This window comes from Cydia fagiglandana, chromosome 25 (genome assembly GCF_963556715.1).
Source record: "Cydia fagiglandana chromosome 25, ilCydFagi1.1, whole genome shotgun sequence".
Classification (NCBI taxonomy): Eukaryota; Metazoa; Arthropoda; class Insecta; order Lepidoptera; family Tortricidae; genus Cydia; species Cydia fagiglandana.
The window spans coordinates 5,850,904-5,868,127 of NC_085956.1; the positions used below are offsets into that span (position 1 = coordinate 5,850,904).

At 39.7% G+C, this 17,224-nt stretch overlaps 1 protein-coding gene across 1 annotated transcript; it reads right to left on the reverse strand.

Moving 5' to 3' along the window:
- Positions 1–3,828: 3,828 nt before the first annotated feature.
- Positions 3,829–4,566, reverse strand: LOC134676984 (uncharacterized). The gene has a single exon (XM_063535359.1). It carries the CDS (start codon positions 4,549–4,551, stop codon positions 3,874–3,876), a length of 678 nt encoding a protein of 225 aa, XP_063391429.1. The 5' UTR covers positions 4,552–4,566; the 3' UTR covers positions 3,829–3,873.
- Between the last annotated feature and the right edge of the window lie 12,658 nt (positions 4,567–17,224).

The window sequence follows — 17,224 nt, forward strand, 5'->3', positions numbered from 1 at the left end:
GCTGGATGACCAAAACAGCGTGTATCTATGTTGCACCAAACCTGAGTTCCACTAGGTGCTGCGAGGGTTCAGCATCAGCTCTATCTTGGGTACTGCTCTCCCAAGTGCTCATTAAGACGTGTCGAATGACCAAAACAGCATGTGTCTATGTTGCATCAAACCTGAGTTCCAGTAGGTACTGCGAGGGTTCATCATCAGCTCTATCTTGGGTACTGGTCTCCCAAGTCCTCATCAAGACCTGTCGAATGACCAAAACAGCGTGTGTCTAGGTTGCACCAAACCTGAGTTCCACTAGGTACTGCGAGGGTTCAGCATCAGCTCTATCTTGGGTACCACTTTTCCAAGTGCTCAGCAAGACGTGTGGGATGACTAAAACAGCGTGTGTCTATGTTGCACCAAACCTGAAATTGTCTACCATTTGTCCCGTACATACAAACGCGATTTTCTGAAGATTTGCAGATACAAGAGTTTCCTTTTCTATGACAAATGGTCAAAATTATGCGCAGAAAAAGAATTGGCTACTTTAAATGAAGAAAAAAAAGTCGCAACACTGGAAATAAAATGCGTTTGTACGGGACAGCCCATGGAATGCTCCTTCACTTAAAAGGGGTCATCCATTAATTACGTCACACGTCTAGGGTCACGTCACAAACATTGTGACGTCATTTTAACTTCATCACTATTCATCAGTAACCGAAAATTAATTAATATTTTTTTATTCGCTGTACATTTAAATAATGAGGCTTTTCAAGTAGATAATTTTCGTTCCTAATTGGTTTTGTGTTATAAAATTACTAGTATTTCCTTTATCAAAATAATTTTTTAATAAAAAAAATAATGCATAGTTAGTATTGCCGATTTCGTTGAAAACAAAATTGCCTAAAATGTGACGTCACAACAGGTGGGGAAGGATTTGCAAAATGTGACCAAGTGTGACAAGGAGGGGGGAGGGGTCAAAAAACCTAGAAATTCATGTGACGTAATTAATGGATGATCCCAAAGTGTACAATTAACTTCTTTCGAAAATCCATCAACTTTTGGGTTATCACTAAGAATCACTATCGATTTAAAAAGAAAAAATGTGTCCTAAAAAAATTACTTATGACGTATTTTCACATACCTTTTGTATGGACCGTCACAAAATTTAGTATGAAAAATTGGGGACACCATTTTCTTTGTCTCATTCAATAGTAGCTACTCGTGATTCTGAGTCTTAATAACCCAAAAGTTTATGGTTTTTGATAAAAAGTAAATAGTACCATTTTTTTAATACCCCCTTAGGGCATGTTACGACGTCGAAGTAGCGAAGCAAAATATTAATGCAGAAAATGTATAGAGTATGTATTAAGTACACCTATGAATATTTTCCATCATAAATGGTCAGTCATCTATAATCATAATTATTTATATACGCGACGTTGCAAATTTTACTTGCAAAAATTATAAACAATTCTACCTATTAACATACCGTTACACAAAAAGGCAATAACTGACCGGAAGGATAATCATTTTCTAATCAATATATGTAATTAAATTGTTTGTTTTATATCTTTGAGTTCCTTTATTTAGCTACCCTTACCTACTGCTGTGTTGTAAGCAGACATCGGATTGAAAAAAAAACAATTTGATTGAAATCGGGAGCAAAATTGAATGACAGGAGGAAGTTCCCTTATCGATAAATAAAATGTGACGTTATCTATGTAAAGGGACCTCATGTAAAGGGACCTCGATGGCGCTTACGCCATTATTAACGAAGCTCCGATATGTATACTATGCCGCGCGATGCAGTGCAGCGTAAGCGCCATCGACAATAAGGTCCCTTTTCATAGGTAATGCCCCAAATTATCATTACTTTTCCCCGTGCTTTTCCCTAACACTAAGAGAACACCCCTTTTAAGTTCATTTGTACTTGTATACTTGCCTTTACAACCTCATCTCTTCTACAACCTATTAAAGGATGAATCATGAATCACACTAGACCGGGCTGCGCTCGGGCTGAGGCGTTCGACATGGCATTTTCTATGAGGGCTGGTTGGTGGTCACGTGGTGCTTTCCATAGAAAATGAAGCGCCAGAAATTCCGGCCCGGTCCCGGCCCGGTCTAGCTTAAAGTCATCCTTGAAAGATACTTGCCTTTTTCGCGTAATAAAGTTTTATTATTACATTACAGATATGAGAGTATCACATATTGGCGCTCTTCGACTTAATAAAACACTATGCTGATGCGTGTGGCACCACAGTTGTATCCTATGCCATTTTACATAACCTGCAACATTACAGTCTGCTTAGCCCTAAATAGAACTCAATTATTGTCGATCAATTCACATATGACGTCCTTGTCGCCTTAGCGTTTTCCCGGTTGCATCCTACAGGAGCCATGGTTCGCTTTGGAAAACTAATCCCAAGAATTGGCTCACCCACATGTTTTTAATAAACCACCTTTTTCTGACCATCATATTCTTAATTTTACAGTATACTTATTATGAAAACATTCGAATACAAATGGCGCTTTATTAGGTTGCCAAATCGGACACCTTCTCCTTTAGGATGCAAGCGGGAAATCAGAGCGTGATAAGGTAAACGTACTGGTGCTCAACGCGGGCCCAGTATATGTCATCTTAAAACTTAAGTCATTGTCATTAGAGGTGACAGCAAGGTGCCATCTATTGGGCATTAGCATGTCAAGCACTATAACGTTTACCTTCAAAGGGAATCATACTTTTATGGCTCCTCTACACGATGGGCCAACGCCGGCCACTCCAAGGGACCCATTTATGCGTTAGAGGGAGCTAGTGATATTGCTATCTCATTCTACTTGGAGTGGCCGGCGTTGGCCCATCGTGTAGAGGAGCCATTACAGTCGATGGGCGAGATGGTGACATTGTACAAATTTAAAGTAGGGTTTCGTTAACAATCATATAATTTTTATTTTCACATTTACATAAGAATTAGTTTTTATACAAATATTTTTTGGAGCCGATTACATGTTATGTTTCCGATAGTGCCGCGATCCAATAAAAGGTCAGGTAGATTGACGTCCTTAGCGGCCGAACCAATCCCAAAATGAAACCGGGTTGCTCTCCCAATTCCCTTGCTGGTTCCATCCTTGCTGGTTCGATGCTTCACCTGCCGGTATACCGGCCATTCTGCGGAAACCGGAATTATGAATTAACTAACCGGATGACTCATGCTAGATCGGGATACTTTATAACTTAAAATAGAAAATAAATGTATATTTAGTAGTAGTAGTAGTAAAACACTTTATTGTACAAAAAAACAAAACAAAAACAGGAAAAATAACATTCGTCATTAGTACAAAGGCGAACTTATTTCAGTAACTTAAAATAAAATTAAAAAATAAGGTTTACTCGGGTAATTCCGAAATTCGGATAATTCCAAAAATCAGATGAAAATGACCCAAAATCCCATCATAATAAGAGTCCGTAAAGTTCGTTTTCGGAATTTTCCAACGGTTTTCGACATTCGTAATTACCCGAATATACTAATAATTAAATTTACAATAAAATAAATAAATAAATACAAAAACATAACCTAACCGAACGTTATAAATTCATCAATGCTAAATAATTGAGGTACCTAAAACGATGTTCAGCCATCGTTAAATATTGCAGTCAATGGCTTGGAAGGTTGTTACTGTTCAGCCATTCAATTAGACGCCTGCGTTTAATGAACGGGCTAGGCGACTACTTAGCTAACGAATTTAACCATGAGCGGGTCTCTATTTGGTTGATTGGTTTCTTCAATTAAAAAATGCTTTCTTGATGATTCGTTTAATCGTTGAAGATAATTAATTACATAATTTGGCTTTATTTTAATCAAAATTTTAAGAAGGACGCAAGTACGTGCGAGCGCGTCAATGTCGTATGCAATCTGGGCTTGCAGCGTTGGCCGTTGTCCTCTTAGAGGTGGGGAGGACATCCGAAGAATCCCGAACATGCCCCCCGGCGTTGAAAGGGTTAACTTTCAACTCGTCGATGTCAGTGGTAGGCAACGGGCAGATGCGGTTGAAGCCACGGCGTATCACTCCTCTTGCAGTGTTGATATCCGCGACCCTGGCGATTCCGTCGCTCCCTGGATATATCTCTGTGATGCGGCCCAGTCGCCACTTCATCGGCGGGAGTCCTTCTTCTTTAATGAGGACTAATGCTCCCTTTTTTAGTTGTTGACCCTTAGACGTGCGCCACTTGGTGCGTTGTTGAAGTTCAGTAATGTACTCCTTGTGCCACCTGGCCCAAAAGTGTTGGCGTAACTGCTCCAGCCTTTCAAAACGAGTGAGACGGTTCTGGTTAACGTCGACAAGCGGAGGCGAGGGCAAAGCAGTCATCGGTCGTCCTACCAAAAAGTGCCCCGGGGTCAAAGGTCTCATGTCACGTGGGTCAGTCGAGAGTGGGGTTAAGGGACGTGAGTTTAGTAAGGCCTCAATTTGAACTAAAATTGTATAGAGGTCTTCAAATACTAAGTGTGCGTTCCCTAACACGCGATGTAAATGGGCTTTTATGCATTTTATATTGGCTTCCCACAGACCGGCCATGTGTGGTGCATATGCAGGTATGAATTTGAAGTCTATATATACGCTCATTAGACATTTCATCAATTATAGAACTTGCATTATCGTTAAGGAACTTATAAAGCTCATTTCGTGCTCCCACGAACTGAGTTCCATTATCGGAGAATAAGGTAGCAGGTTTAGATCGTCTAGCAATGAAGCGACGCAACGTGGCTAGGAAGGAATCTTTACATAGCGAACTGACGAGTTCGAGATGTACGCATTTGGTGGTGAAACAGATAAATATGACGATGTATACCTTTTCTGTCTTGCTACCGCGACCTCTCTTATTAAGTGCTAATATAGGACCCGCGTAATCCATTCCTGTAGTCTGGAATGGATAGCCAGGCTGAAGGCGCTTCTCAGGTAAATTTCCCATCATCGGACGGGCTGTCTGTGCGTTGAGACGAAAGCAACGCTGGCAATTGTGTACAATAGAACGAGCTAAATTACGGCGCCCGATAGGCCAAAACTCCTCGTGAATTGAAGCTAGCAAATGTTGAGGTCCTGTGTGCATTAAGCGTATATGTTCGAAACGAAATATTAGTTTAGTTAAAATATGTTTAGACACGAGTAAGATTGGATGTTTCTTTTCGAATGTAAAATTACCGTTTTTAATTCTACCACCTACTCTAATTAGACCCTTTTCGTCAATAAACGGGCTTAACGACAACAGTTTGTTTTTTGTAGGTAACGGTTTACCTTTAGCTAAAATATCATATTCGTCGAATGATTCCTTTTGCGACAGTTTTATTAAAGAATCGTATGCGGATTGTTTTTCAGACAATGATAAAGTGCCCTTTGTTTTAATTTTAGTTTTGCAATTTGCAATGAAACGTTGTACATAAGCCATGATATTTTTAAGTTTACGTAGACTTGAGAAACGTGCAAATGGAAACAACTCCTTTTCTTTGATATTGATTGATGCTACATTTGATCTTACTTCGGGCAATTCTGATTGACCTTGATCGAAAGACTTGTTCGGCCACGAGTATTCAGTTTCTAACAAGAATTTGGGTCCACTAAACCAAAATTCTAATTTATCATCTTGTGCAGCACTAACACCTCTACTCAATAAATCCGCAGGGTTGCTGGCAGTAGGCACATGACGCCAGAAATGTGATTTGGTCATTTCTTGTATGTCAGCCACCCGATTTTTAACAAATGGCTTTAACCTATTTGGTGGCGTTTTGAGCCAACCTAAGACCACAGCGGAGTCTGTCCACAAGAAACAACTGTCCACATGCAGTCGTATAGTTAGCAAAACCTTGTCCAAGAGCTTAGCCGCCACCAAAGAGCCGCAAAGTTCAAGACGCGGGATCGTCATGGCCTTTATTGGACTGACGCGCGTTTTTGAGCATAAGAGACGAACCCTTACATTGCCCAACGAATCTACGGACCTAACGTAAACGCAAGCGCCATAAGCATCCTTAGATGCATCGCAAAATACGTGTAGTTGTATGTTGTTTGCATTCTCGCATACCACGTGTCGTGGTATCTTGAGTTTCTGAAGGTGACTTAAATCGAGTACAAACTTAAGCCATGACTTGACGATGTCTGAAGGCAATGGACTATCCCAACTCACTTTGAGCAACCAGAGTTTCTGGAGGATGACCTTTCCGATAATAATGAAAATGCTAAGCAGCCCAAGAGGGTCAAAAATTTGAGAAATCGTGGATAAGATCACTCTCTTGGTGACATCTAGAGTGGGATCAGTCTTTATATCGAATTGCAGAACATCGTCTGACGGCGACCATTTTAGGCCCAAAGTCTTCGACTGTTCGTGCTCGCTCAAATCGACAATGGCTGAACCAACGCTACTGTCGGACGCGTCGCTACATGTAGGAAGGTTCGATCGGAATTTTCTCAGGTTGAAACAACCTGACGCCAGTTCCTTTGAAATCAGAGCACGAAGTTCTAAGAGACTCTCGGCAGTTTCTTGCCCCGTCAACAGATCATCAACGTAACAGTCTTCACTAATGACCTTGCGCACCAGTTCATTGTCACATTCGTCCGCAATTTGCTTAAGGCAACGTACAGACAAGAACGGAGCCGAGGCTGTGCCATAAGTGACTGTGTTTAGAGTATACGTCTGGAGGGGCTTTGATGGGTCGTCACGCCAAATTATTTGCTGCAGGTGACGTTGATTTTCATTAACGAGCACCTGTCTGTACATTTTTTCGATGTCACCTGCCATCACATAGCGGTGTTGCCGAAATCGTAAAAGTATAGAAAGCAAGTCGCTCTGTATTGTGGGCCCTACCATCTGGATATCGTTTAGGGATAAGCCAGAGCTGGTAGGCGCACTTGCATTGAATACGACTCTTAACTTTGTCGTGGTGCTTTGCTCACGCAACACGCCATGATGTGGCGTAAAGTACGAATTTTCATGAGGATTATCTATGTCACTTAATGTCATGTGACCTAATGATAAATATTCCTTCATGAAATCAACATACATGAGCCTCAACGAAGGCTGGTTCATTAGCCGGCGTTCTAGCGCCAAAAAACACGACTTGGCACGTTCGAACGAATGGCCAAGTTCGGTTTCACTGGTTTTCAGAGGAATTCCTACTGAGAATCTACCGTCTTCTTTACGTGACATGTTTTGCTTAAAGTGTTGTTCGCACAACTCCTCCTCAGTAGTATACACCGGTTCCTTAATGGCTGGAACTTCCTCTATCTGCCAGAACTTAGAAAGCTGATCTTGAATTTCATCGAATTTCGTGAAATTGCATAAAATCTTGCTTGACGTCCGTTGGCCAGTGGGGCCAGAAACTATGTATCCGAACACAGTTTCTACAAGAAGTGGACGACCCTTGCCTAATTTAATTTTATTAGAGCATATCAGATCCCAAAATATATCCACGCCAAGTAATATATCGTAACTTGACGGATTAAAGAATTCTGGGTCTGCTAGCGTAATTCCCGAAGGGATATTTAGTGTGCCTACATTAAAGACTTCATCATGGGTTGAAGTTATGACTGGCGACACTAAGAACTTAATGCTTGCTTTGAATGAATTAATTCTGGACTGTATTATAGCTTCGCATTCCTTTTTTACCACAGAAACCTGGTCTTGAAAGCCAGTTATTGTGGATGTGATATTCTGAGACTGTAGACCTAATGACTGGTAAAGTGACTCTGTCATGAAGCAGGATTCACTACCGGAATCTAACATTGCCCTAACTTCATGAGGTCTACCATGAACGTCTACAACCTGAATCATCGCTGTGGCAAGAAGAGCTCGACGATTCGAGCTCGAAGATTGTTTATTAGTCGCTGACATGGACGTGATAACGTCATTAGCTGCCTTTGATTCAGCTTGAGCTGCAGCGGGCGCAGCGCGCGGAGCCGACGTGCTCGGAGCTGCTGTGTCCGGTGCCGCATTACTGGTGGAGCTCGAGTCCCTATGCAATAAAGAATTGTGCTTGTTGCCGCATTGTCGGCACGGCCCGAGTCTACACGCGCGTAAGTTATGACCTGCCCTTAAACAATTACTGCATAATTTCATTCGTTCCACAAATTGTTCTCTAGCGTTTATATCCAGCTGAGCAAACTGATTGCATAAATACAAGGGATGATCACCTTTACAATGTGGACAATTGTATTTTTTAAAGGCAGGCTTCACAACTGCAGCTAAGCCACGAACATGTCTATTTGTAACCTTCGATGATGAATCTTGTTTATTGTTACTTGTCGTTTTACTTAACTCAATAGTCTCCAAGATGTCTGCCCTATTTTTAAGAAATTTAATGAATATATCTAATGTAATTTTCTCGTGTGTAACTTTGTGCTCTTCCCATTCGCGAAGTGTGAGAGTGTCCAACTTCGTGGATATAATGTAAACAATAAGTGTATCCCAACTCTCCACTGGTTCGCCCAAAATTTGTAACGCGCGCAAATTTTTATTACATGCATCTACAACCCTACGTATGGATGAAGCAGACTCCTTTTTTATTGCCTCTTCATCAAAAATTGCCTTTACGTGGTTTTGCACTAATAGCCTAGTATTATCAAAGCGTTCGCATAAAGATTTCGACGCTAAAGTATAGTTGGATGCAGAAAACTCTAACGCACGTATGATTTGAGCAGCGCCTCCCTCCAAGGAAGCTCGTAAATAATGGAATTTTTGAATATCGCCAATGTTTTTATTCGAATGTATAAGAGAGGTAAAAACGTCACGGAATTCAAGCCAACTCTCATAATCGCCGCTATATTTAGGTATTTGAATAATGGGTAATTTAACACTAGCAACGCCTTTATGTACCTGTTTCACCGACGCGACGTCATCATCACTCTCGCCGGCCGAAGAGTAGAAGGTTTCAGAAGCAACACGTCTGCCGGGCCTTTTGTTACATTTATTTGCGTTACATATCTCTTGGGCCCTGGCCAGCACGGCAAAATATTGTGATTCAAAATCTGACCTTTGTGCTGTTTGTGTCTGAACCTCATCCTCCGGGAGAGACAGGCATTCGATGCTGGTCTGAACCTCCTCGAACTCCGCAAACATCGCTTCAATGTTAGACATACGTAGCTTTAATTCCAAAACCTCGACTTCACTGCAATGTAAAACATCCTTAAAAGCATCTACATACGTTTGAAATTTCGTTAAACGACCTTTATAAGTTCCCCGTTTTTTCACCAGCTCGGCTAATCGTGCCATTATGTTTAAATAAAGTTTCTAATATGATTGAAATTAAATTATAATATTTATGTATATAGTTACAAGTTGCAACAATAATTAATATTCACTAATACTATTGTTTAATAGCACGTAAATATTTCCCAATTAAATGAAATATCTAATAGTTAGCAACAATCGTTCAATAATTTTAATTACTGTTTTTTCATACCAACATATAAATGCTTAAACATTAAATAATTCCAATTTATTTGATTTAATTCGCACTAGTCGAACTAATCAAACCAATAAATTAATTCAAAATAATACTCAAATACGAAATAAACCCATTTACATTTCAATATTTACGATATTGAAAGAAAAGGCGAAATAACATTAAATGAATACACGAAATAATTGACAGGAAAACGTAATTTTAGTGTAGGAAATTTCCGAGCATAAATTATTTAAGAGTTATTGCAAAAAAACGGGTAATAATAAATCTATCGGCATACCAGAATGCAAGTACTCACTGCCTTTTGTATTCCTTATCGCTATGCAGCGCCCGGCCGCTCGCGTTTAGGATAATTAGATGTGTAGTTATAATTTTAAAGATTTTAACTTGAAATATTATGGAAATTAACCGATCCTTAATGCGGTTTATTGTAAAATTCGATTCAGGGGGATATAATCTACACAATAATTAATAAAATAACTATAAGAAGGCAGTGATTTAGGCACAAAGTTACAAATACCTAAGGGGCAAACAAAATGGTTCGGACTCACTCTGACCGCTCGCTTGTTGCTATGTGGATTTCGCTTGTAATCACTGGCTCACATTACACCGTCACGTCACCGATTTTAGGCAATCCATAAAGAGATCCTCTTCTTAATGCTTAATGTGGCAGAAGATCCTGGTTAGGCTTCAAATCATAAGGCATGACGTCCGGGTCGATAGGTCCAAAAATATGGTTGATTGGTTTCTTCAATTAAAAAATGCTTTCTTGATGATTCGTTTAATCGTTGAAGATAATTAATTACATAATTTGGCTTTATTTTAATCAAAATTTTAAGAAGGACGCAAGTACGTGCGAGCGCGTCAATGTCGTATGCAATCTGGGCTTGCAGCGTTGGCCGTTGTCCTCTTAGAGGTGGGGAGGACATCCGAAGAATCCCGAACACTATTGTTTCCCAAAAAGTTTTAAGTGATAATGTATTGTTTGCCCGCATTTTCTTTAGTCATAATTTATTTGGTTCAGAAACGCGTCACTTTTCAGGATTCCCATAAAATAAACCTAACCTATCTATAGGATAACTTTACGAAAATCCTGAGAAGTTAACGGTTTCAGTTTTATGACTAAAGATAATATGACAATACATTATGACATTTATGACTTAAAACTTTATGGGAAACAACGGGACCCCGGCTGCGGCATATACGGGTCCATATTGAGTCGCATAATAATTGATTATCCTAATGTAATGTTACGCATAAAACTCATTTCGCATAATTGTTATTGTGCTGGAAATAGGTATTAACATTTCTGAAAAATTATAACACAAACCTAACCTAACCTACCCTATTCTAGACAACCTATGCAAAATAATTTCGATAATACTTTCTGTTTCAGCTGGAGAAAAAATATGCGAAAAGAGATTTATGCGTAATATTACATTACGACAATCAATTATTATGCGATGAGATAGGTTCTTGGCATATACATATCTACAGTTTTATGCCAGATATTTGGATTGTTTACTTACTGGGTTTCCACGGCGGGGGAGCAGGCGACAAAGCCCACGGCGACGGCGACGACGGCCAACACAAACAACTGTTGGTCAAGAAGAAAGAAGAAAGTTGATTGTGTCACAAGGGAGCAAAATGACTTATTTACGACGCGGGCGAACATTGAATTTGAATCCTGAACGAAGCTAAGGATTCTAAAATATAAGCCCGAGCGCAGTGAGGGATTTAAGTGTTAGGAGAAATAATTTTGCTACCATGTCATACATACTGCTTTTCACGTCGCCTATGAGGAGTTATTATGTTCCAAAATATTATTTAAGCTAAAGAATAGTATGCAAAAAAAGTGTTATACAATAGTAAAATGCCACTGTGATCTCCCCTCGCAAGGAAGAAAAACGCCACTTTTATCCCTCCTAACAGGGAACGAAAATGCCACTTGGGATCCAAGTGGCATTTTCTTAGCTGGGAGCTTTTGCAGGTATCCGGTTAGATTTAAATCCTGTACTGTGTGTTAGTATAAATCACCGGTCGGCAATCTTTTAGCAGCCAAGGGGCCCTTGCCACATAGTAGTTAAGTAACGAAGTTGACGCGGGCCACACCACGGCCACACTTTGTTAATATTTATGACTTTATCAGACATTGTCGTTTGTCAATATTACATACAAAACAGCCAGGGAGGCTCGCGGGCCACAAGTGAGAGATTCGCGGGCCGCATGCGGCCCGCGGGCCGCTTGTTGCCGACCGCTGGTATAAATAATAAGGTTAAATCCCCAAATTATAATAGTTCCAGCTGTCTAAGAATCAAATAAATATCTGCCTGTGATTGTGATCATCATCATATCAGCCAGAGGACGTCCGCTGCTGGACATAGGCCTCCCCCAAAGAGTGCCACAATTACCGGTCTTACGCCACCCGCATCTAGCGTACTCCCGCGACCTTCACCAGGTCATCAGCCCACCTTATGGGGGTCTACCCACGCTGCGCCTTCCGGTACGTGGTCGCCACTCGAGAACCTTTCCGCCTCAACGGCCATCGGTTCTACGGGCAATGTGCCCCGCCCACTGCCACTTAAGTTAAGTTAAGTCAGATCAGAAGTATACTGTCATGCTGTGTAACTTATTTGAATAATAAAAGTGATTGTTATAAATAATTAAAAATGACTAACCGTTTTGATGAACATGATTGTAAGTTATCTTCTCGACGGTAGCCTCAGACTGATGCTGTGGTGAAATTCGCTCAACTATTTATAATCGACCGAGTTCAAAAATAAACTTTTTTATAACTTGACATTGCAGGTAATTTGTCTTTTGATTATGGTCAGTGTTAATTATGCTGTTGATTGATAATTATAAAAAACAAAGGGGAATAGTCATTTTCATGTTTTCACATAAACTTACTTGATTGTTCCCAAAACACCCGCTCTTGTTATATGGGTAAAGAATTAATATAAATGAATACAACTAAGTATTTATAAATAATTTATATATTTATAAAAAAAAAATCTTATAAATATAGGTACTTACAGTCAACGGTAAAAATATGGGTGTAGACAACTTACTCAAAAATATGTCCCATAGTTCTTAATTCACTGACATAAGAGTTATGGGACATATTTTTGAAATGATTTGTACACCCATATTTTTACCGTTGACTGTACAACATACACCATTTCCCTTAGATTCATTTTTTAATAAAAAAAATTTATCGCAATCCTCAATTAATTTCCATCTTGCGTGCGAATCGTAAATTAATTGACATTATCTTTAAAACCATTTATTAGCCTACTATAAAATAAATAAAGATCGACAAAAAAATTGAAGGCTGTGCCGAATAATGATGTAACACTAAGAATGAAAATTACAGGATAAATTAATACATTTCACCTTGCATGAAATAAGTTTCGGCTGAATTTTTAGGGTTCCGTAGTCAACTGGGAACCCTTATACCTAGGTATTTGTTTAAAATTGTTATTGTTTCAACATACTCATACTTTAGTGTGGCGGTCATGGGTTAAGAAAATCCTGTACACTTTTTGGTAAATAAAATATTTTTATTTAAATATTTTGTATAGTTTCGCCATGTCCGTCTGTCCGTGCCGAGGCTTCGGCTGGTTTTTAGGGTTCCGTACCCAAAGGGTAAAAACGGGACCCTACTACTAAGACTTCACTGTCCGTCTGTCTGTCACCAGGCTGTATCTCATGAACCGTGATAGCTAAACAGTTGAAATTTTCACAGATGATGTATTTCTGTTGCCGCTATAACAACAAATACTAAAAACAGACTAAAATAATATATTTAAATCGGGCTCCCATACAACAAACATGTTTTTTTTATGCCGTTTTTTGGGTAATGGTACGGAACCCTTCGTGCGCGAGTCCGACGTTCACTTAATTATTAACACTGACTATAATCAAAAGACCTAAAATTACCCGCAGTGCCAAGTTATAAAAAAGTCTATATCTGAACGAAGTTCATTATATATAAATAGTTGATCAAATTTCATCGCAGCATCAGTCTCAGGCTACCGTCGAGAAGATAACTTACACCATGTTCATTAAAACGGTTAGTAGTACCTATTCTGCCTAACTACGCAGACAACCCAGAACAGAGCTCTCTGGCGCAAACGTACAAGGAGACCCGACCCCAGATGAGCTGGGAAGAGGGTTGGTCAAAGAAGAAGAAGAGTAGTACCTATTGTTAATCGTTAACCACATAATTTTGATTGATTCAAGACAGATAAAACTGTTATAATTTGGGGTTTTAAACTTATTTACATACACAGTACCTACATAATTTAAATATAACCAGATTCCTGCAAAAGCTCCCAAAAAGAAAGTGGCATTTTCCTTCCCTGCTAGAACGGATCAATATGCCACCTTTTTGTATACTATTTTTTAGCTCAAATAATATTACCTATAGAACTTAATAATGTTCTATTAGGTGATGTGAAACGCAGCAAAATTATTTCCACCCTGGGCACACTTGAATCCCTCACTACGCTCAGAATCTTTAGAATCCTTCTCTTCGTTCAGTATTCAATGTACGCTCACGCCGTAAATATGTAATTTTGCTCTCTTGTGACACAATCTACTATTAATGTATGCTATTTTGTGCTTGACCAACAGTTGTTCATGTTGGCCGTCATCGCCGTCGCCGTGAGCTTTGTCGCCTGCTCCCCCGCCGTGGAAACCCAGTAAGTAAACAATCCAAATATCTGGCATGAAACTGTATGTTTTATTATCTAAGGACTGGCCTTACGAGCACTAAAAATGGTACTAGTTCAGCGGTGTCACTCACGAATTCCGGCCAATCGTGCAGTTTAACGCAACTAGTTGCGACCAATAGCGCACGTGATGCGAACTCATCAACCAATCACGCGCGTGATGTGAACTCATCAACCAATCGCGTTGTAGCGGTGTCACACCGCTGTACTGGCCCCTGTCCTGCCTCATTATTATTCCCTGTAAGGAGTCCCTCTATATCTATGTCAATGGTATGTATAAGCCGCAGCCAACTGGTTAAATTCGCTACCTAAGTAGTCGCCTAGCCCGTTCATTAAACGCAGGCATCTAATTGAATGGCTGACTAACAACCAGCCAAGCCATTGACTGCAATGTTTAACCAGATGGCTAGTTTTTAGGTAAATTATTGGGCATTGATGAATTTTTGGTGACTAGCCGATCACGATCACCGAGTTATGTTGTTTTATTTATTTATTTTATTATAAATTTATTTATTATTGATTAATTTTATTTTATGTTATTGATGTGATTGTTTATTATCTACTTTGCGTTATAAACAGATTCTTCGAGTAATTCGTAATTCCGTTTTCCGCAGAAAAGCCGGTATGCCGGCAGGTGAAGCATCGAACCAGCAAGGATGGAACCAGCAAGGATGGGACCAGCAAGGATGGGACCAGCAAGGTTGGAACCAGCAGGGGAATTGGGAGAGGAATCCGATTTCATTTTGGGATTTCTTCGGCCGCTAAGGACGTCAATTCTACTATTACCTCTTGTTGCATCGCGGCACCATCGGAAACACAGCCATGTTCTTAATCGGCTCCAAAAATATGTAATGTGAATGTGAAAATAAAATATTTATGATTGGTAAACGAAACCCTAATTTAATTTGTACAATGTCACCATCTCACCCTTCGAATGTATAGCGTGATAAAAAGTATGATTCCCATTTATCACGCTCTGATTTCCCGATTGCATCCTTAAGGAGAAGGGGTCCGATTTGGCAACCTAATAAGCGCCATTTATATTCGAATGTTTTCATATATACTGAAAAATTAAGAATTGTACGGTCAGAAAAGGTGCTTTAGTAAAAACTTGTGCCTGGGCCAATTCTTGGGATTTATTTCCAAAGCGAACTAGGGCTCCATATAGAATGCAACCGGGAAAACTCTAAGGCGACAAGGACGTCATATGTGAATTGATCGACAATAGGTCGAGCTCTATTTAGGGCTAAGCAGACTGTAATGTTGTAGGTAATGTAAAATGTTGTAGGACACAATCCATCCACCTTTTTCTCCGTTTTCCTCTCCCGTTACTTCCCACCATATTCATTCGTAATACCTTTCTCGTCACATGACGTTCATCCCTCCGCATCGCATCACATGCCCGTATCACGCTAGGCCATTCGCTCTTACTTTTACTACTATGGGTGCAACTTTCAGGCTTCCTCTTATATAGACGTACCTACCTATAGACGTCAGGCCATGCTACACGTTTGGCTGTGCAATCTCACATCGTAATAACATCGTATCACTATGTCATCGACTCCAAAATAATATTTATTAATAACACATACAAGTACTAATGAAGTTAAAAGGGGTGGTCACTTATTAGGGGAAAGTATCGATAGTTAATTTTCATCACACCAGCTCGGAAAGGCTTACTTTGCACATCAAAAACTGATAGCAAAGTTGCATTTTATTCACATGTGAGGAAAAGTACCTAATCAAATGCAAATTTTGAGTTGTTTTCTCATGTTTGCTGGTAGAATTGACTTTTAAATGATGATTTTGGATGATAAATATTTAATAACATTCATTTCATTTGAATTTGTTTTGGTTTGATCTTGTTTGATATTTTACATTTAGGTAATATTTGCTTCGGGTTGGTGTGGTGAAAATTAATTTGTCCATGACCTCTTGGGGCTCAATGTCGTAATACCGTAAAACAGGGTGAGTAGGTTTCGCGGGGAGAGGTAGGTTATGAATGGGGCGAGAAGGTTTGAGAGGGGGGTGAGAAGGGATTTTAAGGCTACTGCTACAAAAATAATGTATTCCAATTTAAAGTGGAGCTATAGTAATAGGTACGCATTAAAAAAAAATCGATCCAAGAATCTTCCAAAATCACCTTTGTATGAAAACCCCTCTCACCCCAAATACGAGGCACTAAGGGGTGAGGTGGGTTTTCCTCTTTATCATCAAAGTTATGAAATGGAACAACCCAAAATAAAACAAAAAATAAAATACAAACGCCCGGAACACTTATTATATACACCATTCAGTTTTCATATGTAAAAATAAAATGTTATCGAGGTTTGAATTTCAGTTTTGATCCTACTCACCCCATTTTACGGTACAAGACGAGACAACACAAGACAAGACGGTGCCTCCCAAGTGACCGGTGACCTGGCCAAGTACGTGCTTGCTCCGGACTAGCCGGCACACCAGGGGCAGGGGTGCGAATCTCCTGAGATCGGCCAAACTCGGCTCCGCTCGGCTCAGCATTGCTCCGAGCAATTATTAGGGTTCGCACCACTTGACTTCCTTTTGCGTGCACGACCACAGATAAGATAATACTGCGATATACTAGAAAGGGACAGCATGATTCGACCCTGAACCGCTGTCAAACTTCGTTTTTGTAGGAAGTTTCCTTTCTGTACGGTAGTACTATTACTTATTCTGTGCCAGGGGACCCAATTTGTGAGGAGGTACGCGCTCTGGGATGGTTATTGGTTAGTTACCATGGATCGGCTATGCAACCTCAAGCTGTGGTAATAGTAGGTATATAATAGGTAGATTTGTTCATGATTTTCCGATATTTTTTATTAAAAGTCTAAAACTGGAAACAAGTACAAAGATTATATATAAGTATGTAATGTACATGTATCATTAAAGCTGACCGAGCATTTACGATGGAAAATAATGAAAATATTCATAGGTACTTATTTATTTTATACATTTTTTGCATAATATTTTGCTGCGCTACTTACCTCGTGACATGACTTTATGAGGGTTTCAAAAAAAATGGTACCATTTACTTTTCTTCGA